The sequence below is a fragment of the Oncorhynchus mykiss genome, chromosome 16 (assembly GCF_013265735.2).
Source record: "Oncorhynchus mykiss isolate Arlee chromosome 16, USDA_OmykA_1.1, whole genome shotgun sequence".
Lineage (NCBI taxonomy): Eukaryota > Metazoa > Chordata > Actinopteri > Salmoniformes > Salmonidae > Oncorhynchus > Oncorhynchus mykiss.
This window is the reverse complement of record NC_048580.1, coordinates 1,629,128-1,655,213: the sequence shown is the minus strand read 5'-3', so window position 1 is coordinate 1,655,213 and position 26,086 is coordinate 1,629,128. Positions and strand designations below refer to the sequence as shown.

The 26,086-nt window shown below is 42.5% G+C and overlaps 1 protein-coding gene across 7 annotated transcripts in view; it reads right to left on the bottom strand.

Moving 5' to 3' along the window:
- arid4b (AT-rich interaction domain 4B) overlaps positions 1–26,086 on the bottom strand; it is a 214,190-nt gene that overhangs the window by 170,720 nt on the left and 17,384 nt on the right. For 5 of the 7 annotated variants that reach the window (XM_036945928.1, XM_036945930.1, XM_036945933.1 and 2 more), the window contains exon 3: positions 7,705–7,758. The exons of the other annotated variants lie outside the window; for them this stretch is intronic. In XM_036945928.1, coding sequence (XP_036801823.1) covers positions 7,705–7,758 — 54 coding nt within the window. The remainder of the gene's footprint in view (positions 1–7,704; positions 7,759–26,086) is intronic. 7 annotated transcript variants of the gene reach the window in all.

Sequence of the window (26,086 nt, the reverse complement as noted above, 5' to 3'; positions counted from 1 at the left end):
GCTGGCATTACTAAAGTGCCCATAAGAACATCCAATAGTCAAAGGTATATGAAATACAAATGGTATAGAGAGAAATAGTACTATAATTCCTATAATAACTACAGCCTAAAACTTCTTAACTGGGAATAATGAAAACTCATGTTAAAAGGAGCATGTGTTCTCATGTTCTGAGCAAGGAACTTAAACGTTAGCTTTTTAACAAGGAACTTAAACGTTAGCTTTTTAACAAGGAACTTAAACGTTAGCTTTTTAACAAGGAACTTAAACGTTAGCTTTTTAACAAGGAACTTAAACGTTAGCTTTTTAACAAGGAACTTAAACGTTAGCTTTTTAACAAGGAACTTAAACGTTAGCTTTTTAACAAGGAACTTAAACGTTAGCTTTTTAACAAGGAACTTAAACGTTAGCTTTTTAACAAGGAACTTAAACGTTAGCTTTTTAACAAGGAACTTAAACGTTAGCTTTTTTGCACATACTGCACTTTTACTTTCTTCTTGTTTTTGCAATATTTAAACCAAATCAAAACATGTTTAATTATTTATTTGAGACTAAATTGATTTTATTCGTGTATTATATTACGTTTTTAAAAAAGTGTTCATTCAGTATTGTTGTTAAGTGTCATTATTGCAAATATATATACAAATATATATATATATTTAAAAAATTAGCAGATTAATCGCTATCGGCATGTTTTGGTCCTCCAATAAATCGGTATCAGCGTTGAAAATTCCTAATCGTTCGACCTCTAATACACACCTCCTCCTCCTCCACCACCACCACCACCTCCACCTCACACCTCCTCCTCCTCTACCTCACACCTCCTCCACCACCACCTCCTCCACCACCAGTGGTCAAACTGTTTGTGAGAATACCGATTTTCGGGATGTCTCCTGGTCTGACCAACACTGCTCTAGTTCTGCCACCTTCCACCACAGATGGGATGTCTCCTGGTCTGACCAACACTGCTCTAGTTCTGTTACCTTCCACCACAGATGGGATGTCTCCTGGTCTGACCAACACTGCTCTAGTTCTGTTACCTTCCACCACAGATGGGATGTCTCCTGGTCTGACCAACACTGCTCTAGTTCTGTTACCTTCCACCTCAGATGGGATGTCTCATGGTCTGACCAACACTGCTCTAGTTCTGTTACCTTCCACCACAGATAGGATGTCTCCTGGTCTGACCAACACTGTTCTAGTTCTGTTACCTTCCACCACAGATGGGATGTCTCATGGTCTGATAAACACTGCTCTAGTTCTGTCACCTTCCACCACAGATGGGATGTCTCATGGTCTGACCAACACTGCTCTAGTTCTGTTACCTTCCACCTCAGATGGGATGTCTCATGGTCTGACCAACACTGCTCTAGTTCTGTCACCTTCCACCACAGATGGGATGTCTCCTGGTCTGACCAACACTGCTCTAGTTCTGTCACCTTCCACCACAGATAGGATGTCTCCTGGTCTGACCAACACTGCTCTGGTTCTGTCACCTTTCACCTCAGATGGGATGTCTCCTGGTCTGACCAACACTGCTCTAGTTCTGTCACCATCCACCACAGATGGGAAGTCTCATGGTCTGACCAACACTGCTCTAGTTCTGTTACCTTCCACCACAGATGGGATATCTCATGGTCTGACCAACACTGTTCTAGCTCTGTTACCTTCCACCACAGATGGGATGTCTCCTGGTCTGACCAACACTGCTCTAGTTCTGTTACCTTCCACCACAGATGGGATATCTCCTGGTCTGACCAACACTGTTCTAGTTCTGTTACCTTCCACCACAGATGGGATGTCTCATGGTCTGACCAACACTGCTCTAGTTCTGCCACCTTCCACCACAGATGGGATGTCTCATGGTCTGACCAACACTGCTCTAGTTCTGCCACCTTCCACCACAGATGGGATGTCTCATGGTCTGACCAACACTGTTCTAGCTCTGTTACCTTCCACCTCAGATGGGATGTCTCCTGGTCTGACCAACACTGTTCTAGTTCTGTTACCTTCCACCTCAGATGGGATGTCTCCTGGTCTGACCAACACTGTTCTAGTTCTGTTACCTTCCACCACAGATGGGATGTCTCCTGGTCTGACCAACACTGCTCTGGTTCTGTTACCTTCCACCACAGATGGGATGTCTCCTGGTCTGACCAACACTGTTCTAGTTCTGTTACCTTCCACCACAGATGGGATGTCTCCTGGTCTGACCAACACTGCTCTAGTTCTGTCACCTCCACCACAGATGGGATGTCTCCTTGTCTGACCAACACTGTTCTAGTTCTGTTACCTTCCACCACAGATGGGATGTCTCCTGGTCTGACCAACACTGCTCTAGTTCTGTTACCTTCCACCACAGATGGGATGTCTCATGGTCTGACCAACACTGCTCTAGGTCTGTTTACCTTCCACCACAGATGGGATGTCTCATGGTCTGACCAACACTGTTCTAGTTCTGTTACCTTCCACCACAGATGGGATGTCTCCTGGTCTGACCAACACTGCTCTAGTTCTGTCACCTTCCACCACAGATGGGATGTCTCATGGTCTGACCAACACTGCTCTAGTTCTGTCACCTTCCACCACAGATGGGATGTCTCCTGGTCTGACCAACACTGCTCTAGTTCTGTTACCTTCCACCACAGATGGGATGTCTCCTGGTCTGACCAACACTGTTCTAGTTCTGTTACCTTCCACCTCAGATGGGATGTCTCCTGGTCTGACCAACACTGCTCTAGTTCTGTCACCTTCCACCACAGATGGGATGTCTCCTGGTCTGACCAACACTGTTCTAGTTCTGTCACCTTCCACCTCAGATGGGATGTCTCCTTGTCTGACCAACACTGTTCTAGTTCTGTCACCTTCCACCTCAGATGGGATGTCTCCTGGTCTGACCAACACTGCTCTAGTTCTGTTACCTTCCACCTCAGATGGGATGTCTCCTGGTCTGACCAACACTGCTCTAGTTCTGTCACCTTCCACCACAGATGGGATGTCTCCTGGTCTGACCAACACTGCTCTAGTTCTGTTACCTTCCACCACAGATGGGATGTCTCATGGTCTGACCAACACTGTTCTAGTTCTGTCACCTTCCACCTCAGATGGGATGTATCCTGGTCTGACCAACACTGCTCTAGTTCTGTCACCTTCCACCACAGATGGGATGTCTCCTGGTCTGACCAACACTGCTCTAGTTCTGTCACCTTCCACCACAGATGGGATGTATCCTGGTCTGACCAACACTGCTCTAGTTCTGTCACCTTCCACCACAGATGGGATGTCTCATGGTCTGACCAACACTGCTCTAGTTCTGTCACCTTCCACCACAGATGGGATGTCTCATGGTCTGACCAACACTGCTCTAGTTCTGTCACCTTCCACCACAGATGGGATGTCTCCTGGTCTGACCAACACTGTTCTAGTTCTGTCACCTTCCACCTCAGATGGGATGTCTCATGGTCTGACCAACACTGCTCTAGTTCTGCCACCTTCCACCACAGATGGGATGTCTCCTGGTCTGACCAACACTGCTCTAGTTCTGTCACCTTCCACCACAGATGGGATGTCTCATGGTCTGACCAACACTGCTCTAGTTCTGTTACCTTCCACCACAGATGGGATGTCTCATGGTCTGACCAACACTGCTCTAGTTCTGTTACCTTCCACCTCAGATGGGATGTCTCATGGTCTGACCAACACTGCTCTAGTTCTGTTACCTTCCACCTCAGATGGGATGTCTCCTGGTCTGACCAACACTGCTCTAGTTCTGTTACCTTCCACCTCAGATGGGATGTCTCATGGTCTGACCAACACTGCTCTAGTTCTGTTACCTTCCACCACAGATGGGATGTCTCCTGGTCTGACCAACACTGCTCTAGTTCTGTTACCTTCCACCTCAGATGGGATGTCTCATGGTCTGACCAACACTGCTCTAGTTCTGCCACCTTCCACCACAGATGGGATGTCTCATGGTCTGACCAACACTGCTCTAGTTCTGTCACCTTCCACCACAGATGGGATGTCTCCTGGTCTGACCAACACTGTTCTAGTTCTGTTACCTTCCACCTCAGATGGGATGTCTCCTGGTCTGATAAACACTGCTCTAGTTCTGTTACCTTCCACCACAGATGGGATGTCTCCTGGTCTGATAAACACTGCTCTAGTTCTCACCTTCCACCACAGATGGGATGTCTCCTTGTCTGACCAACACTGTTCTAGTTCTGTTACCTTCCACCACAGATGGGATGTCTCCTGGTCTGACCAACACTGCTCTAGTTCTGTTACCTTCCACCTCAGATGGGATGTCTCATGGTCTGACCAACACTGCTCTAGTTCTGTCACCTTCCACCACAGATGGGATGTCTCATGGTCTGACCAACACTGCTCTAGTTCTGTTACCTTCCACCACAGATGGGATGTCTCCTGGTCTGACCAACACTGCTCTAGTTCTGTTACCTTCCACCTCAGATGGGATGTCTCATGGTCTGACCAACACTGCTCTAGTTCTGTCACCTTCCACCTCAGATGGGATGTCTCCTGGTCTGACCAACACTGCTCTAGTACTGTCACCTTCCACCACAGATGGGATGTCTCATGGTCTGACCAACACTGCTCTAGTTCTGTTACCTTCCACCACAGATGGGATGTCTCATGGTCTGACCAACACTGCTCTAGTTCTGTTACCTTCCACCTCAGATGGGATGTCTCATGGTCTGACCAACACTGCTCTAGTTCTGTTACCTTCCACCTCAGATGGGATGTCTCCTGGTCTGACCAACACTGCTCTAGTTCTGTTACCTTCCACCTCAGATGGGATGTCTCATGGTCTGACCAACACTGCTCTAGTTCTGTTACCTTCCACCACAGATGGGATGTCTCCTGGTCTGACCAACACTGTTCTAGTTCTGTTACCTTCCACCACAGATGGGATGTCTCATGGTCTGACCAACACTGCTCTAGTTCTGTTACCTTCCACCACAGATGGGATGTCTCCTGGTCTGACCAACACTGCTCTAGTTCTGTTACCTTCCACCTCAGATGGGATGTCTCCTGGTCTGACCAACACTGCTCTAGTTCTGCCACCTTCCACCACAGATGGGATGTCTCCTGGTCTGACCAACACTGTTCTAGTTCTGTTACCTTCCACCACAGATGGGATGTCTCATGGTCTGACCAACACTGCTCTAGTTCTGTTACCTTCCACCTCAGATGGGATGTCTCCTGGTCTGACCAACACTGCTCTAGTTCTGTCACCTTCCACCACAGATAGGATGTCTCATGGTCTGACCAACACTGCTCTAGTTCTGTTACCTTCCACCACAGATGGGATGTATCCTGGTCTGACCAACACTGTTCTAGTTCTGTTACCTTCCACCACAGATGGGATGTCTCCTGGTCTGACCAACACTGCTCTAGTTCTGTTACCTTCCACCTCAGATGGGATGTCTCATGGTCTGACCAACACTGCTCTAGTTCTGTCACCTTCCACCACAGATGGGATGTCTCCTGGTCTGACCAACACTGTTCTAGTTCTGTTACCTTCCACCACAGATGGGATGTCTCATGGTCTGACCAACACTGCTCTAGTTCTGTTACCTTCCACCACAGATGGGATGTCTCATGGTCTGACCAACACTGCTCTAGTTCTGTTACCTTCCACCACAGATGGGATGTCTCATGGTCTGACCAACACTGCTCTAGTTCTGTCACCTTCCACCACAGATAGGATGTCTCATGGTCTGACCAACACTGCTCTAGTTCTGTCACCTTCCACCTCAGATGGGATGTCTCCTGGTCTGACCAACACTGCTCTAGTTCTGTCACCTTCCACCTCAGATGGGATGTCTCCTGGTCTGATAAACACTGCTCTAGTTCTCACCTTCCACCTCAGATGGGATGTCTCCTGGTCTGACCAACACTGCTCTAGTTCTGTCACCTTCCACCTCAGATGGGATGTCTCCTGGTCTGACCAACACTGCTCTAGTTCTGTCACCTTCCACCACAGATGGGCTGTCTCATGGTCTGACCAACACTGCTCTAGTTCTGTTACCTTCCACCTCAGATGGGATGTCTCCTGGTCTGACCAACACTGCTCTAGTTCTGTTACCTTCCACCTCAGATGGGATGTCTCCTGGTCTGACCAACACTGCTCTAGTTCTGTTACCTTCCACCTCAGATGGGATGTCTCATGGTCTGACCAACACTGCTCTAGTTCTGTTACCTTCCACCTCAGATGGGATGTCTCCTGGTCTGACCAACACTGCTCTAGTTCTGTTACCTTCCACCACAGATGGGATGTCTCCTGGTCTGACCAACACTGCTCTAGTTCTGTCACCTTCCACCACAGATGGGATGTCTCCTGGTCTGACCAACACTGCTCTAGTTCTGTCACCTTCCACCACAGATGGGATGTCTCATGGTCTGACCAACACTGTTCTAGTTCTGTTACCTTCCACCACAGATGGGATGTCTCCTGGTCTGACCAACACTGCTCTAGTTCTGTCACCTTCCACCACAGATGGGATGTCTCATGGTCTGACCAACACTGCTCTAGTTCTGTTACCTTCCACCACAGATGGGATGTCTCCTGGTCTGACCAACACTGCTCTAGTTCTGTCACCTCCCACCACAGATGGGATGTCTCCTGGTCTGACCAACACTGCTCTAGTTCTGTCACCTTCCACCTCAGATGGGATGTCTCCTGGTCTGACCAACACTGCTCTAGTTCTGTTACCTTCCACCACAGATGGGATGTCTCCTGGTCTGACCAACACTGCTCTAGTTCTGTCACCTTCCACCACAGATGGGATGTCTCATGGTCTGACCAACACTGCTCTAGTTCTGCCACCTTCCACCACAGATGGAGAAGTGCGATGTGTGCAATGCAAAAAAAACAACTGATCTCTAATTTAAACTGACATATTTTGGTGGGGCTTTTTTTGTTATGTTTACTAGATTGACGCACCGGTGCGTCAGTAGGCTCTCAGGGGGTTAAAGAGATGGGTAGGGCTAAGGTTTAAGAGGCTAAAATGGGTGGGGCTGAGGTTTAAGAGGCTAAGATGGGTGGGGCTAAGGTTTAAGAGGCTAAGATGGGTGGGGCTAAGGTTTAAGAGGCTAAAATGGGTGGGGCTAAGGTTTAAGAGGCTAAGATGGGTGGGGCTAAGGTTTAAGAGGCTAAAGTGGGTGGGGCTAATGTTTCAGAGGCTACGATGGGTGGGGCTAAGGTTTAAGAGGCTAAGATGGGTGGGGCTAAGGTTTAAGAGGCTAAGATGGGTGGGGCTAAGGTTTAAGAGGCTAAGATGGGTGGGGCTAAGGTTTAAGAGGCTAAGATGGGTGGGGCTAAGGTTTAAGAGGCTACGATGGGTGGGGCTAAGGTTTAAGAGTTTAAGATGGGTGGGGCTAAGGTTTAAGAGGTTAAGATGGGTGGGGCTAAGGTTTAACAGGGTGTGAACGATGCTGAATGGGCTCAAAAAGAGAGCTCTCTTGTGAAACTTTTCAAGGAGATGTTCTGGTCTACAAGGTAAGTTTATCAAATGTATTTAGCATGTTTCCCTCGCCTGCAGTGTATGATATACCACAGGGTTCGATACTCCAACCAAAACAATCGCATTTACGACCGCTTTACATGGCAGTGAAAATAAATGTACTTCACGTTAGTTTAAATTTTTTGTTTTGCATCAATTGACCAAAAATAAACCAACTTACATAGGAGTTTTTGGAAACTCTCCGGGCCAGTTGATGATCCCCGTCAGTGGCCCGCTTGGGAAATTGAAAATATATACAGTGCCTTGCGAAAGTATTCGGCCCCCTTGAACTTTGCGACCTTTTGCCACATTTCAGGCTTCAAACATAAAGATATAAAACTGTATTTTTTTGTGAAGAATCAACAACAAGTGGGACACAATCATGAAGTGGAACGACATTTATTGGATATTTCAAACTTTTTTAACAAATCAAAAACTGAAAAATTGGCCGTGCAAAATTATTCAGCCCCCTTAAGTTAATACTTTGTAGCGCCACCTTTTGCTGCGATTACAGCTGTAAGTCGCTTGGGGTATGTCTCTATCAGTTTTGCACATCGAGAGACTGACATTTTTTCCCATTCCTCCTTGCAAAACAGCTCGAGCTCAGTGAGGTTGGATGGAGAGCATTTGTGAATAGCAGTTTTCAGTTCTTTCCACAGATTCTCGATTGGATTCAGGTCTGGACTTTGACTTGGCCATGCTAACACCTGGATATGTTTATTTTTGAACCATTCCATTGTAGATTTTGCTTTATGTTTTGGATCATTGTCTTGTTGGAAGACAAATCTCCGTCCCAGTCTCAGGTCTTTTGCAGACTCCATCAGGTTTTCTTCCAGAATGGTCCTGTATTTGGCTCCATCCATCTTCCCATCAATTTTAACCATCTTCCTTGTCCCTGCTGAAGAAAAGCAGGCCCAAACCATGATGCTGCCACCACCATGTTTGACAGTGGGGATGGTGTGTTCAGCTGTGTTGCTTTTACGCCAAACATAACGTTTTGCATTGTTGCCAAAAAGTTCAATTTTGGTTTCATCTGACCAGAGCACCTTCTTCCACATGTTTGGTGTGTCTCCCAGGTGGCTTGTGGCAAACTTTAAACAACACTTTTTATGGATATCTTTAAGAAATGGCTTTCTTCTTGCCACTCTTCCATAAAGGCCAGATTTGTGCAATATACGACTGATTGTTGTCCTATGGACAGAGTCTCCCACCTCAGCTGTAGATCTCTGCAGTTCATCCAGAGTGATCATGGGCCTCTTGGCTGCATCTCTGATCAGTCTTCTCCTTGTATGAGCTGAAAGTTTAGAGGGACGGCCAGGTCTTGGTAGATTTGCAGTGGTCTGATACTCCTTCCATTTCAATATTATCGCTTTCACAGTGCTCCTTGGGATGTGTAAAGCTTGGGAAATCTTTTTGTATCCAAATCCGGCTTTAAACTTCTTCACAACAGTATCTCGGACCTGCCTGGTGTGTTCCTTGTTCTTCATGATGCTCTCTGCGCTTTTGACGGACCTCTGAGACTATCACAGTGCAGGTGCATTTATACGGAGACTTGATTACACACAGGTGGATTGTATTTATCATCATTAGTCATTTAGGTCAACATTGGATCATTCAGAGATCCTCACTGAACTTCTGGAGAGAGTTTGCTGCACTGAAAGTAAAGGGGCTGAATAATTTTGCACGCCCAATTTTTCAGTTTTTGATTTGTTAAAAAAGTTTGAAATATCCAATAAATGTCGTTCCACTTCATGATTGTGTTCCACTTGTTGTTGATTCTTCACAAAAAAATACAGTTTTATATCTTTATGTTTGAAGCCTGAAATGTGGCAAAAGGTCGCAAAGTTCAAGGGGGCCGAATACTTTCGCAAGGCACTGTATATATTGTAGTAAGGCTCTTTTTAATTCAGGCTACATCATTTATTAAACTTTTTTTTTTTTTTTTAATGATGGATCCCCGAATCTGTTCGTTGTGTCGATTATTTATCACACGAGCGCTGCACACATATAGCCCATAGATAATCTGTCAGGTAGAGAGAGCGCGTAGGTCTGAAACAGCTGTGTGGAGCAGCTCGGTGAAGACCGACAGCAGTAGGGGTACGAAAGATGTTCCAACTGATGCTCTCTACCAGCACTAAGGCAAGAACGGGTACGCAAACCAGGTATTCAAAACGTTCAAAGTCTTGCTTTAATATCCGCATTGTGCAATTCAGTCATCGTGGAATATCCTGTCTTTAAAATCAGACATTTTGTCTAGGCTCCTTAAAAAGTATTCATATCCCGTGACTTATTTTCCACATTTTGTTGTTGTTACATTTTGTTGTTGTCACATTTTGTTGTTGTTACATTTTGTTGTTGTCACATTTTGTTGTTGTTACATTTTGTTGTTGTTACATTAAACATTGATTAAATATTTGTTTCTCTACACACCATAAGGACGAAATACTCATTTATTGGAACTAAAATACAGAAATATCTCATACTAACATAAGTATTCACACCCGAGTCAATACTTTGTAGAAGCAACTCATCAAGGGGTATGAATCATTTCTGAAGGCAATATACTTACAGAAAACACTGACTGCAGTCTGTAGTCGAGAGCGAGAGAGAGAGAGAGACAGAGAGAAAGAGAGAGAGAGAGAGAGAGAGAGAGAGAGAGAAACAGAGACAGAGACAGAGAGAGAGAGAGAGAGAGAGAGAGAGAGAGAGCTCGGGAGAGCGCTCGAAAGAAAGAGATATATCGAGAGCGAGAGAGAGATCAAGAGAGACTGGGGGCGTGCTCACCAGGACCCAACGTTTTGAAACCTTCAGATAGAAATAGCCTTTGCTATGTAGAACCAACATGCCTCTGAAATGTAAAATAAGGAATCACGTTGTCTCTATTCATGGAATTCCTATCTGCAAAGTTTGGATACTGAGCATGGCCCTGATATTAGCAGACTTATCCTTTCCCACAAACAAAAGAGCAGCAGATATTACATATCTAGGCCTGTATTTAGATAGGTATTTTGTTAATAGTATTAAGATTTAATTTAGAAGAGCCATTGTCTGAATGTGTTCTAAACCAAGCTGCCTCTCCCTGGTATTTCATGGTCAGAATGTTGTACACTTCCTCAAAACTCTAGACATCTGTGGCGTTGTGTGAAAAATCTGCACATTTTAGAGTGGCCTCTTATTGTCCCCGGCACAAGGTGCACCTGTGTAATGAGCGTGCTGTTTAACCAGCTTCTTGATATGCCACACCTGTCAGGTGGATGGATTATCTTGACAAAAGAGAAATGCTCACTAACAGGGATGTAAACAAATTTGTGAACAAAATTTGAGAGAAACAAGCTTTTTGTGCGTATGGAACATTTCTGGGACATTTTATTTTATATATTTTATTTTATTTAAGCTCATGAAACAACACTGTACATGTTGCGTTTATATTTTTGTTCAGAATAATTCCTATTTAACAAAACTGTATGAATAGGGCTTGAAATGTCACGCTTTCCAAATATAGTATAATCCAATTATAAAACTAAGATTTCCCCTTGTGGAATATATATTGGTTTAGTGTTAAAGAACATCTGCATATTTTCTAAAAGGTCTCTCTTGAGCAAAACATCTGCCCCCACAGCTGTGAACGTCACACAGAGCTCTAGCTTGGCTTCCTGAACTCGTTAGGAACTCACCTTTCATCAGATATTTATATTGTCCGTCTACGATAATCATAAAGTGTGTTTTGATTTTTTTTTTATCTATGAATTATTTTAGAGTAATGGCTATAAATCGATCTCTGAAGTGTGCAGCCGTGATGAACCTTCTCTCTCCTGCTGCGCTACGACATTGCAGGCTTTGTCAGTGGCTGGGGAGTTCAGCCAGGAGTTGATTGACAGTCGAAAGAGCAAATGAAATAGCAGGAGGGCCGTCCCAGCTTCAAGTGGTTTCAGATTTCACATCCTACGGCACAAAGGCTCAGATACAGATACTCTGTGTCTGTGGAAACCAGGGCTACCGCTCAATGCAAGCCATTTCCATCTACGGTGTCCACAGATCGTTTTATAAGCGAATATGTTGATCGGAAACGGTACCAGAACCACACAGGTCCTCTAAACAGGGGACTTTACATCTAAAAGGCTAATACCTTTGACCCGAGTTGACACCCTATTGCCTTTATAGTATGCTATTGGTTGCCCTGGCCACAAGTAATGCACTATATCGGGTGCCATTTGTCTTGGAGTGGCACAGATGTTCATTAGCATCACATAAAACACACACCTGACACCTACCTACTTCCACAACCCTGACAACTCTGAAACAATCAAATGACAGCCAGACAGACACAATCACTCACTCATCCATCCATCAACATCATGACAACTTCCACAACCTTGCAGTATCAGTGTCCAACCTGGCTGTGACTGACTACCTGCTACCTGTTGTTAATCATCTTAAATGACATCCTCTACAGCTGTCAGACCTCTGTCAGAATCACACTGGTAGAAGGGTTTGACAGGTGGGTCATTACAGTGGTCAAAACCGGGTAATATCAAGATGTTGGATGGTACAACCATAACTGCTAATTACTATGAACAGGGGGGGGGGGGGGGGGGAAACAACACCAAATTACATAAGAGAATACATTACATAAGATAAAGAAACAATACTCCAAGCCGCAGCGCCATACTACTTGGCGTGGGGTGTGGGGGTGTCCATGGGTGGCTTTCGACAATATGTTTAACTCATTGTTAGGAAAAGGTTCGGTGCAAATTGGACGTTTGATTCTATATTACATCAACATTATATGAACACTATAAATTAAAATGGTGAATTTGGATGCAACCAATTAGCTTTTACTTTCTCAGAGATCAAATTATAGTTCAACAAAATAATGCTGCTAATCTGATTACATTCTAACAGAAACGATTTCATAATAATCTGAGATTGTGGGGGGTCGAAATCCTTCTTCTTGTGCTTTGTGAGGTAGAACGACCCAGATGGGCTTCAGGGGTGAAGGAGGGGGGCGTCCTGTACTCCCCACTAGGGTTGGGCGATATTATGATAGTGTCATCTATCGACGGTGATTGACAGCCATCGTGATGTATATAGAACGCAAGAGAGGAATGTCGTCTAGACGGAGCGGAGAATTCCACCAAAGCAGCGCAAAATGTCCAGTCAGAAAATATTGTTTCTCTCTCATGCATGCATGGAGTTCCATCTTAAAGAGTAGTTTATAAGAATCCATCTTAAAGTTTATAAGACTTAAAGGGGATTAATAATAAAGAAAACAAACAGCATCAATATAGAAAGATCTAATGACATGAATCAAGTTTAAACTTAATAAGAAATAACTTATCCTGCAGGGCAGAAAAGAGGTTGAAAACCAAACCATAAACATACTTTAAATCAAGTTACATTTATTAACAGTAGCCTATTTTCTAAATATTCGAAAAGCCTAAGAAGGTGCTTTCCTAAAGCCGCCGCTTTCAACAACAAAAAACAAGAATGAAAAGTGTGAGTCTATAAGGCCTTAGGCATAGGGTATTCTCAATCACAGAGACAGAACAAACCATATTAAGAGAGGATGAGGGAATGAGGCCAGAAGCAATTATTATCCCGTTCTGAAGACTGAAAACTGCCTCCCTTCAGCCCATGATATACAGTACCTTCTGAAATGATTCAGACCCCTTGACTTTTTCCACATTTTGCTACTTTACAGCCTTATTCTAAAATGGATTAAATAAATGAAACATCCTCAGCAATCTACACACAATACCACATCATGACATCACAATACCACATCATGACACCACAATACCCCATGATGACATCACAATACCACATCATGACACCACAATACCACATCATGACATCACAATACCACATCATGACACCACAATACCCCATGATGACATCACAATACCACATCATGACATCACAATACCACATCATGACAAAGTGAAAACATGTTTAAAAAAAACACAAATTAAAAAACGTCTTATTTACATAAGTATTCAGACCCTTTGTTATAAGACTCGAAATTGAGCTCAGGTGCATCCTGTGTCCATTGATCATCCTTGAGATGTTTCAACTTGATTGGAGTCCACCTGTGGTAAACTGAATTGATTGGAAATCATTTGGAAAGGCACAGACTATATGTCTATATAAGGTCCCACAGTTGATAGTGCATGTCAGAGCGAAAACCAAGCCATGAGGTCAAAGGACATGTCCGTAAAGGTCCGTGACATGATTGTGTCTAGGCACAGAGCTGGGGAAGGGTACTAAAAAATGTCTGCGGTATTTATTTGCTTGTTTACCTTTATTTAACTAGGCAAGTCAGTTAAGAACAAATTGTTATTTACAATGACGGCCTACCAGGGAACAGTGGGTTAACTTCCTTGTTCAGGGGCAGAACGACAGATTTTTACATTGTCCGCTCAGGGATTTGATCCAGCAACCTTTTGGTTACTGGCCCAACGCTCTAACCAGCATTGAAGATCCCCAAGAACACAATAGCCTCCATCATTCTTAAATGTAATAAGTTTGGAAGCACCAAGACTCTTCCTAGAACCCAAACCGGCTGCGCCCGTGCGCCATCGTGCGCCAATTACATTAATTTGGGGACAGGTTGAAAAGCATTAAACATGTATGGCAATTTAGCTAGTTAGCTTGCACTTGCTAGCTAATTTGCCCTATTTAGCTAGCTTGATGTTGCTAGCTAATTTGTCTGGGATATAAACATTGAGTTGTTATTTTACCTGAAATGCACGAGGTCCTCTACTCCGACAATTAATCCACACATAAAATGTTCAACTGAATCGTTTCTAGTCATCTCTCCTCCTTCCAGGCTTTTTGATCTTTGAACTTATATGGTGATTGGCATCTACACTTTCGTAGTATTACCACAACAACCGGCAAAACAGTTCGTCTTTCAATCACCCATGTGGGTATAACCAATGAGGAGATGGCACGTGGGTACCTGCTTCTTTAAACCAATGAGGAGATGGGAGAGGCAGGACTTGCAGCTCGATCTGCGTCAGAAATAGAAATGACTTCTATTTTAACCCTTGGCAACATATATTCCTACATTTATTTTGCAATGCAAGCAACGCGAGTGGTGTGGTCAGCCTATTAGAGCTGGCCATCCCGCCAAACTGAGCAATCAGGGGAGAAGGGCCTGATGATGAAACCAAGACTAAACTATTTGGCCTGAATGCCAAGCGTCACATCTGGAAGAAACATGGCACAATCCCTACAGTGAAGCATGGTGGTGGCAGCATCATGCTGTGGAGGTGTTTTCAGTGGCAGGGACTGGGAGACTAGTCAGGATCGAGGCAAAGGTGAACAGGTTCACCTTCCAACAGGACAATGACCTTAAGCACACAGCCAAGACAATGCAGGAGTGGCTTTAGACAAGTCTCTAAATGCCCTTGAGTGACCCAATCAGAGCCCGGACTTGAACCCAATCTAACATCTCTGGAGAGACCTGAAAATAGCTGTGCAGCAACGCTCCCCATCCAACCTGACAGAGCTTGTATACAGTTACACAACACAATATTATGTTGATATTTAACTTCCATGTAGATGTAATATTTTTGCCCTACTGTGTGTAGCCTTTGCCAGGGCTAAACCAGGACACAGGGGGGCACAGTTTTTTTCATTGGTTTTTATAGCAAAGACATCATTTAACTGTAAAAAAAAGTAATAACATTTGTATGTGGCATGAACACAACCAGTCATGATGTTTATCTGATTGTCAACCTACTTTTTGAAGTGATTTGTTTATCTTTGCACGTCCTGTCCAAAATAATCCCAGCCTCCGAAAGGTGCACTGTTCACGCGCCAACTTTCCCTTTAGGGGTGTAGTGCTATTTTGTTTAGGTGAGGTAGCAATAAAAATGAATTATGACATCATTTCTCAACGTTTGTACAGACAGATGAAGCCTATTGAATACCACTGTAGAATAGGCCTTTGCATAAAATTATTTGATCGCAATCAGTTTCACTAGAAATATGCATTTCAATCTTATTGAATGACTGTTTCGTGATCGGACGGTGTTAACTAGTAGCCTTTCTTGTATGCAAAGGTTGTTTTAATCAAAGCATATCTCTGGCCTAGTGGAGCGCGCTGTTGAGTTTTGGGTGCATGAGGATTTGATTTGTTACTATTCAGCTACAGATAAGAAATGACAGACTTTTTGCTGTAACATAGGCCTATTATATCTGGTTCTGTAAAACACTAATTAATCATTATGATCTTGCCAGAAATTGATTCAACCTTGATCTAACTAAACCAGAACCATTGTGAGTAGTGATAATCATTTATTTTGTAGTAATAATAATAAATCATAATAGTAATACTAGTAATAATAATAGTAATAGTAATAATACTAATAGTAATATAATCGTAATAATAATCACAATAGTAATACTTAATAATAATACTAGTAATAATGATAATACTCATAATAATAATAATAACAATTCTAGTAATAATAATAATAATAACACTCAGAAAAATAACAATACTAGTAATAATAATAATACTAGCAATGGTAATAATACTAGTAATAATACTACTATTAATAACAATACTAGCAACAATAATAATACTAGCAATGATAATAATACTAGTAATAATACTACTATTAATAACAATACTAGCAATGATAATACTAGTAATATTAATAATAATAATAATACCAGTAATAATAATAATACTAGTAATGATAATAATAACAATAATAATAACAATAATAATACCAATAATAATAATAATAATAATAATAATAATAATAATAGTAATAATACCAGTAATAATAATAATACTAGTAATGATAATAATAACAATAATAATAATAATAATAGTAATAATAATAATAATAGTAATAATAATAATAACAATACCAGTAATGATAATAATAACAACAATAATAATACTGGTAATAATAATAATAATACTAGTAATAATATTAATAGTAGTAATAATAACAATACTAGTAATAATACCAATAATAATACCAGTAATAATAATAATAGTAATAGTAATAATAATACAACCAGTAATACTAGTAATAAGAATAATAGTAATTAAAAGTATAATACTACTACCAATATTACATATAATAATAATAATAATAATAATAATAATAATAGTAATACTAGTAATAGTAATAATACGTATAATACTACTGCTACTAATATATATAAAAGTAATACAACTAATAATAATAAGTATAATAGTAATAATAATAATAGTAATAATAATTGTAATAACAATAGTAATAATACTAGTAATAGTAATAATAGTAATAATAATAATATAATCATAATAGTAAAAATTATAAAACGAGGACGACTATTAGGTGTAGGCAACAGAACTTGAGAGTTATTTTAAGCTATTTGAGCTTCGAATCGTAGTGTTGAAAGGACAGCATCGTAACCAAGTGATAAATATCGTTCTGGGTTCCACTGCGCAAGAGGGGGTCCGTGGAGTTTTATGAACGTCAAGGCAGACTAGGGCTAGGCGATATGCGCAAAATATTGAATCAGTACTTTAAAAAAAAGGTTTTTGAATAACACAAGTTCTACATTTTATGAGTAGTGAGTGATCCCAGGGTGCTTTATGAGTAGTGAGTGATCCCAGGGTGCATTATGAGTAGTGAGTGATCCCAGGGTGCTTTATGAGTAGTGAGTGATCCCAGGGTGCATTATGAGTAGTGAGTGATCCCAGGTTGCTTTATGAGTAGTGAGTGATCCCAGGGTGTTTAAATGAGTAGTGAGTGATCCCAGGGTGCTCTATGAGTAGTGAGTGATCCCAGGGTGCTTTATGAGTAGTGAGTGATCCCAGGGTGCTTTATGAGTAGTGAGTGATCCCAGGGTGCTTTATGAGTAGTGAGTGATCCCAGGGTGCTTTATGAGTAGTGAGTAGTGATCCCAGGGTGCTTTATGAGTAGTGAGTGATCCCAGGTTGCTTTATGAGTAGTGAGTGATCCCAGGGTGCTTTATGAGTAGTGAGTAGTGATCCCAGGGTGCTTTATGAGTAGTGAGTGATCCCAGGTTGCTTTATGAGTAGTGAGTGACCCCAGGGTGCTTTATGAGTAGTGAGTGATCCCAGGGTGCTTTATGAGTAGTGAGTGATCCCAGGGTGCTATATGAGTAGTGAGTGACCCCAGGGTGCTATATGAGTAGTGAGTGATCCCAGGGTGCTTTATGAGTAGTGAGTGATCCCAGGGTGCTTTATGAGTAGTGAGTGATCCTAGGGTGCTATATGAGTAGTGAGTGACCCCAGAGTGCTATATGAGTAGTGAGTGATCCCAGGGTGCTTTATGAGTAGTGAGTGATCCTAGGGTGCTTTATGAGTAGTGAGTGATCCCAGGGTGCTATATGAGTAGTGAGTGATCCCAGGGAGCTTTATGAATAGTGAGTGATCCCAAGGTGCTTTATGAGTAGTGAGTGATCCTAGGGGTGGCAACATACATTCTAAGTGATTTCAATGGGTCTTTCTCCATTCTGATTGGTTTATATTGTTCAATTCAACTTCAACCAAAACAAAATGGCAGCACTTTTATAATTTCTGCATTTCCTGCACTCAATCGCAGTGGTGGAAAAAGTACCCAATTCTCATACTTGAAAATAATACAGTATAAGTAAAGACACGTTAATAGAAAATTACTCAAGTAAAAGTTACCCAGTAAAATACTACAAGTATTTGGATTGAAATACACTTAAGTATCAAAAATAAATGTAATTGATAAAATATACTTAAGTATCAAAAGTAAAAAATGATTTCAAATTCCTTATATTAAGCAAACCAGGCGGCACCATTTCATTGTTTTTATTTACAGATAGCCAGGGGAACACTCCAACACTCAGACATCATTACGGATAGCCAGGGGAACACTCCAACACTCAGACATCATTACGGATAGCCAGGGGAACACTCCAACACTCAGACATCATTACAGATAGCCAGGGGAACACTCCAACACTCAGACATCATTACAGATAGCCAGGGGAACACTCCAACACTCAGACATCATTACAGATAGCCAGGGGAACACTCCAACACTCAGACATCATTACAGATAGCCAGGGGAACACTCCAACACTCAGACATCATTACAGATAGCCAGGGGAACACTCCAACACTCAGACATCATTACAGATAGCCAGGGGAACACTCCAACACTCAGACATCATTACAGATAGCCAGGGGAACACTCCAACACTCAGACATCATTACAGATAGCCAGGGGAACACTCCAACACTCAGACATCATTACAGATAGCCAGGGGAACACTCCAACACTCAGACATCATTACAGATAGCCAGGGGAACACTCCAACACTCAGACATCATTACAGATAGCCAGGGGAACACTCCAACACTCAGACATAATTTACAGATAGCCAGGGGAACACTCCAACACTCAGACATCATTACAGATAGCCAGGGGAACACTCCAACACTCAGACATCATTACGGATAGCCAGGGGAACACTCCAACACTCAGACATCATTACGGATAGCCAGGGGAACACTCCAACACTCAGACATCATTACAGATAGCCAGGGGAACACTCCAACACTCAGACATCATTTACAGATAGCCAGGGGAACACTCCAACACTCAGACATCATTACAGATAGCCAGGGGAACACTCCAACACTCAGACATCATTACAGATAGCCAGGGGAACACTCCAACACTCAGACATCATTACAGATAGCCAGGGGAACACTCCAACACTCAGACATCATTACAGATAGCCAGGGGAACACTCCAACACTCAGACATCATTACAGATAGCCAGGGGAACACTCCAACACTCAGACATCATTACAGATAGCTAGGGGCACACTCCAACACTCAGACATCATTACAGACAGCCAGGGGCACACTCCAACACTCAGACATCATTACAGATAGCCAGGGGAACACTCCAACACTCAGACATCATTACAGATAGCCAGGGGAACACTCCAACACTCAGACATCATTACAGATAGTCAGGGGCACACTCCAACACTCAGACATCATTACAGATAGCCAGGGGCACACTCCAACACTCAGACATCATTACAGATAGCCAGGGGAACACTCCAACACTCAGACATCATTACAGATAGCCAGGGGAACACTCCAACACTCAGACATAATTTACAGATAGCCAGGGGAACACTCCAACACTGAGACATCATTACAGATAGCCAGGGGAACACTCCAACACTGAGACATCATTACAGATAGCCAGGGGAACACTCCAACACTCAGACATCATTACAGATAGCCAGGGGAACACTCCAACACTCAGACATCATTACAGATAGCCAGGGGAACACTCCAACACTCAGACATCATTACAGATAGCCAGGGGAACACTCCAACACTCAGACATCATTACAGATAGCCAGGGGAACACTCCAACACTCAGACATCATTACAGATAGCCAGGGGAACACTCCAACACTCAGACATCATTACGGATAGCCAGGGGAACACTCCAACACTCAGACATCATTACAGATAGCCAGGGGAACACTCCAACACTCAGACATCATTACAGATAGCCAGGGGCACACTCCAACACTCAGACATCATTACAGATAGCCAGGGGAACACTCCAACACTCAGACATCATTACGGATAGCCAGGGGCACACTCCAACACTCAGACATCATTACAGATAGCCAGGGGCACACTCCAACACTCAGACATCATTACAGATAGCCAGGGGCACACTCCAACACTCAGACATCATTACAGATAGCCAGGGGCACACTCCAACACTCAGACATCATTACAGATAGCCAGGGGAACACTCCAACACTCAGACATCATTACAGATAGCCAGGGGCACACTCCAACACTCAGACATCATTACGGATAGCCAGGGGAACACTCCAACACTCAGACATCATTACAGATAGCCAGGGGAACACTCCAACACTCAGACATCATTACAGATAGCCAGGGGAACACTCCAACACTCAGACATCATTACAGATAGCCAGGGGCACACTCCAACACTCAGACATCATTACGGATAGCCAGGGGAACACTCCAACACTCAGACATCATTACGGATAGCCAGGGGAACACTCCAACACTCAGACATCATTACAGATAGCCAGGGGAACACTCCAACACTCAGACATCATTACAGATAGCCAGGGGAACACTCCAACACTCAGACATCATTACAGATAGCCAGGGGAACACTCCAACACTCAGACATCATTACAGATAGCCAGGGGAACACTCCAACACTCAGACATCATTACAGATAGCCAGGGGAACACTCCAACACTCAGACATCATTACAGATAGCCAGGGGAACACTCCAACACTCAGACATCATTACGGATAGCCAGGGGAACACTCCAACACTCAGACATCATTACAGATAGCCAGGGGAACACTCCAACACTCAGACATCATTACAGATAGCCAGGGGAACACTCCAACACTGAGACATCATTACAGATAGCCAGGGGAACACTCCAACACTCAGACATCATTACAGATAGCCAGGGGAACACTCCAACACTCAGACATCATTACAGATAGCCAGGGGAACACTCCAACACTCAGACATCATTACAGATAGCCAGGGGAACACTCCAACACTCAGACATCATTACAGATAGCCAGGGGAACACTCCAACACTCAGACATCATTACAGATAGCCAGGGGAACACTCCAACACTCAGACATCATTACAGATAGCCAGGGGAACACTCCAACACTCAGACATAATTTACAAACAAAGCATATGTGTTTAGTCAGTCCGCCACACCAGAGGCAGGAGATGACCAGGGATGTTCTCTTGACAAGTGTGTGAATTGGACCATTTTCATGCCCTGCTAAGCATTCAAAATGTAACGACTACTTTCGGTATCTGGGAAAATGTATGGAGTAAAAAGTACAGTATTTTCTTTAGGAATGTAGCGAAGTAAAAGTTGTCAAAAATATAAAAAAAATAGTAAGGTAAGATACCAAAAATTAGACTTAAGTAGTACTTGAAAGTATTTTTAAGTAAGTACTTTACACCACTGCTCAATTGAGATCATTTCCACACTGCCACGTAGGGCTGCACGATATGGGCAAATCATCTAGGGCTTATTTTTAACCACCAAATATCGCAATTGCGATTTGACTTGCGAATTAGAGCAAAACTGTTGGAATCATGGATATAGAATGACTATTCTAATTCTAAAGTTAGAATATAACAGCGGGCACTTTGAATAGAGTGTTGTTTGAGATGACAACAAATTAAATGCCAGGGAGGAGTTATTGTGACAGGGTAGGAACTAAAGTGTTGATAAGTGTTTCCTAGGGGACTCTACAAGCTTTGGCTACATTGCATGTTCTCTTAGCTACTTCATGTCGCTAACATATTCTTGCTTTGCATATTCCTCTTTGATTTAAAAAAATACTGTTGCACAAACAAAATGCTAATTTAGGTCTACACCATCACTGGTATTATCAGGCTGTATTAGTTAGCTACGTTTGCTCTTACTCAGAACATGTATTAGCTAACTAGATATTAGCATTAGCAGCTAACAATTAGCGTCACAAGATTTAGGGTAACTTGCTAAGAAAAAATACAAACTAGCTGTTTGCTGATGTTAGAAACATAAGCTAATAGTGTCATTATAGAACGCTGGTGGATTTATATTAAGAAGCAAAGTGAAAACAACATTGTTGTCATCAACATGCTGCATTGACCATGCAGACTGAACGCAAGTGTCTCGTGGTTGAGGAACATCCTTGAGTGACGTGGCGTGGCTTGGACTGTGTGGAAAGTGGCACGGAGAGAAAGAGCGGCGAGAGAGAACTCAAGTAGTGAAGTTAAACTATAAAAATGGACATTACACATGGCGTATTTAACATTTAACAAAAAAAACATTCAAATGGTATAGTAATACCGGTATAGTAAAGTTAAAACCCAAACCGGTCCCCTGCATCAACACCTGTATATCATAAAATACGGTATACCGCCCAGCCCTAAGGCAGACACGGTGAATTTGGATCCTAGATCTCGTTGGTGTGAGGATCAGGTTCATGAATCAGTTGGTAAATTAAGTATTCTATTTTACCTTTATTTAACTCGGCAAGTCAGTTTAAGAACAAATTCTTATTTTCAATGACGAACGACAGATTTGTCAGACTTGTCAGCTCAGGGGTTTGAACTTGCAACCTTCCGGTTACTAGTCCAACGCTCTAACCACTAGGCTACCCTGCCACGCCAGCAACAGCCGCTCTTTTCATAGCCACATCAGGACTACTCAGAGCTATTCTGCTTCATCTGGAATAGACTACATTTTCTTATCATGATTCTTCACAACAGTCTAAAATAAATCATGGATTTACTATACTTATTTTAAATGTAGATGATCCAAAAGGTCAGAATCAGTGGCTTGTAGGCTGTGTGCGAAGCCAGGAGATGCTAAATGTGTTTGTTAATTAACGGCCAGTTAACGTGACCACCACAGCCCTAGCTGAATCCCTCCTTCCATTCCATAGAGGTTCTCAAGGATGAAATGTGCCAGCTCTTTGTCCACTAGGCCAGGCTGGAGTCATTTCAACACCACTCACTACGACTAACCCACCAGGGGTTACCTTGGCAATGGCATGACTATGTTCAGACCTTTTTCCACATGATAAGAAATGCGGAAAATGTGTTGTTATTCATTTCATTATTTTATATAACCTTTATTTAACTCATTCATTTCATTAACGCTGGTACGATGCTTGAAATGGAATACAATAAATTCAGCAACGGTACTAGTCTGTTTTCTGTTCCATGTGAGCGTCTTGTGAGAACGGAGAATCGTTTCAACATTATTTCACACCGAGTAAAGAAACCGAGCAGCTCTACTCACATCATACATGTCACATAAGTTGCCGATTGCCCCCACTCACAATGTAATATCCAAAAATGACAGACCTATCGTTCTCCATATTAAACTCACTCCTTTTACTCTCATATCAGACACCAACAAGAAACTGGGACATATCCTGCAGGTAGGCAAAAGTCTGCAGAGAAGGTTACCATAGAAACAACAGGAGAGGCTGTCAGTCACAACACAAAGTACAAGCTACAACAGAGTGGTATATAAACTAGAAAATACAGTAGAATCCCCAGATCCTCCCCACCCCACAAATAGCCCAGTAGAATCCCCAGATCCTCCCCACCCCACAAATAGCCCAGTAGAATCCCCAGATCCTCCCTACAAATAGCCCAGTAGAATCCCCAGATCCTCCCCACAAATAGCCCGGTAGAATCCCCAGATCCTCCCCACAAATAGCCCAGCAGAATCCCCAGATCCTCCCTACAAATAGCCCAGTAGAATCCCCAGATCCTCCCCACAAACAGCCCAGTAGAATCCCCAGATCCTCCCCACAAACAGCCCAGTAGAATCCCCAGATCCTCCCCACAAATAGCCCAGTAGAATCCCCAGATCCTCCCCACCCCACAAATAGCCCAGTAGAATCCCCAGATCCTCCCCACCCCACAAATAGCCCAGTAGAATCCCCAGATCCTCCCCACAAATAGCCCAGCAGAATCCCCAGATCCTCCCCACAAATAGCCCAGTAGAATCCCCAGATCCTCCCTACAAATAGCCCAGTAGAATCCCCAGATCCTCCCCACAAACAGCCCAGTAGAATCCCCAGATCCTCCCCACAAATAGCCCAGTAGAATCCCCAGATCCTCCCCACAAACAGCCCAGTAGAATCCCCAGATCCTCCCCGGCCCAATTTTTCAGTTTTTGATTTGTTAAAAAAGTTTGAAATATCCAATAAATGCCGTTCCACTTCATGATTGTGTCCCACTTGTTGTTGATTCTTCACAAAAAAATACAGTTTTATATCTTTATGTTTGAAGCCTGAAATGTGGCAAAAGGTCGCAAAGTTCAAGGGGGCCGAATACTTTCGCAAGGCACTGTATTTTTAAACCTGCATATTTAGTTAATACTGCCTGCTAACATGAATTTATTTTAACTAGAGAAATTGTGTCACTTCTCTTGCGTTCTGTGCAACAGAGTCAGGGTATATGCAGCAGTTTGGGCCACCTGGCTCGTTGCGAACTGTGTGAAAACTTTCTTCCTAACAAAGACAGCCAACTTCGCCAAACAAAAGAGCATTTGCTAAAATCGTTGCACGAATCAATACATCAATGCCTTTCTTAAAATCAATATACAGAAGTGTATATTCTTTAAAACTGCATATTTAGTTAAAATAAATTAATCTTAGCAGGCAATATTAAACTAGAGAAATTGTGTCACTTCTCTTGCGTTCTGTGCAACAGAGTCAGGGTATATGCAACAGTTTGGGCCACCTGGCTAGTTGCAAACTAATTTGCAATAATGTTACGTAATTATGACATACATTGAAGGTTGTGCAATCTAAAAGCAATATTTAGACTTAGGGATACCACCCGTTAGATAAAATACAGAACGGTTCCGTATTTCACTGAAAGAATAAAAGTTTTGTTTACAAAATGGATAGTGTCTGGATTTGACCATATTAATGACCAAAGGCTCGTATTTCTGTGTGTTATTATATTATAATTAAGTCTATGATTTGATAGAGCAGTCTGACTGAGCGGTGGTAGGCAGCAGCAGGCTCGTAAGCATTCATTCAAACAGCTCTTCGCAATACATGAAGCACAGTGCTGTTTATGACTTCAAGCCTATCATCTCCCGAGATTAGGCTGGCAATACTAAAGTACCTATTAGAACATCCAATAGTCAAAGGCATATGAAATACTAATGGTATAGAGAGAAATAGTCCTATAATTCCTATAATAACTACAACCTAAATCCTCTTACCTTGGAATATTGAAGACTCATGTTTAAAGGAACCACCAGCTTTCATATGTTCTCATGTTCTGAGCAAGGAACTGAAACGTTAGCTTTCTTACATGGCACATATTGCACTTTTACGTTCTTCTCCAACACTTTGTTTTTGCATTATTTAAACCAAATTGAACATGTTTCATTATTTATTTGAGACTAAATGGATTTTATTGATGTATTAAATTAAGTTAAAATAAAAGTGTTCATTGTTCATTCATTGTTGTAATTGTCATTATTACATATATATATATATGTATAAAACATTGAAATGTATCCATATCACAAGAGGCTCCTCCCTGTCTGTACAACATGAACTAGCCACAACCAAACCTGAGGGACAATGTTGATTGGCCGGAAGAATGATGTCCAATGAGGTTGCAAGCTTAAAGTGGGAGTGGGGATTCGATTGGCACAGCATTGTCCAATGAGGTTGTAGGGTGAACCCACAACCACAGAGTTTATTTTTACTGTCTTTGTCCACAGCTGCAGGGGCTCGAGAGCAATGACGTTTGTACACAATTGTTGCACCGTTTTCAGGGGCCCTTTTAGGATCTTGGCATTGCTTTCAGAACTAATGGCTAAAAAGTTACAAAATGTACAGAAAATCTCATATATTTCATGAATTTCAAGTCTACTTAGTCCACAGTGGTAAAAGGATTTTACTTCATGAATTACTGCCCGTGCACACATTTATCATCAAACTTCACAAAT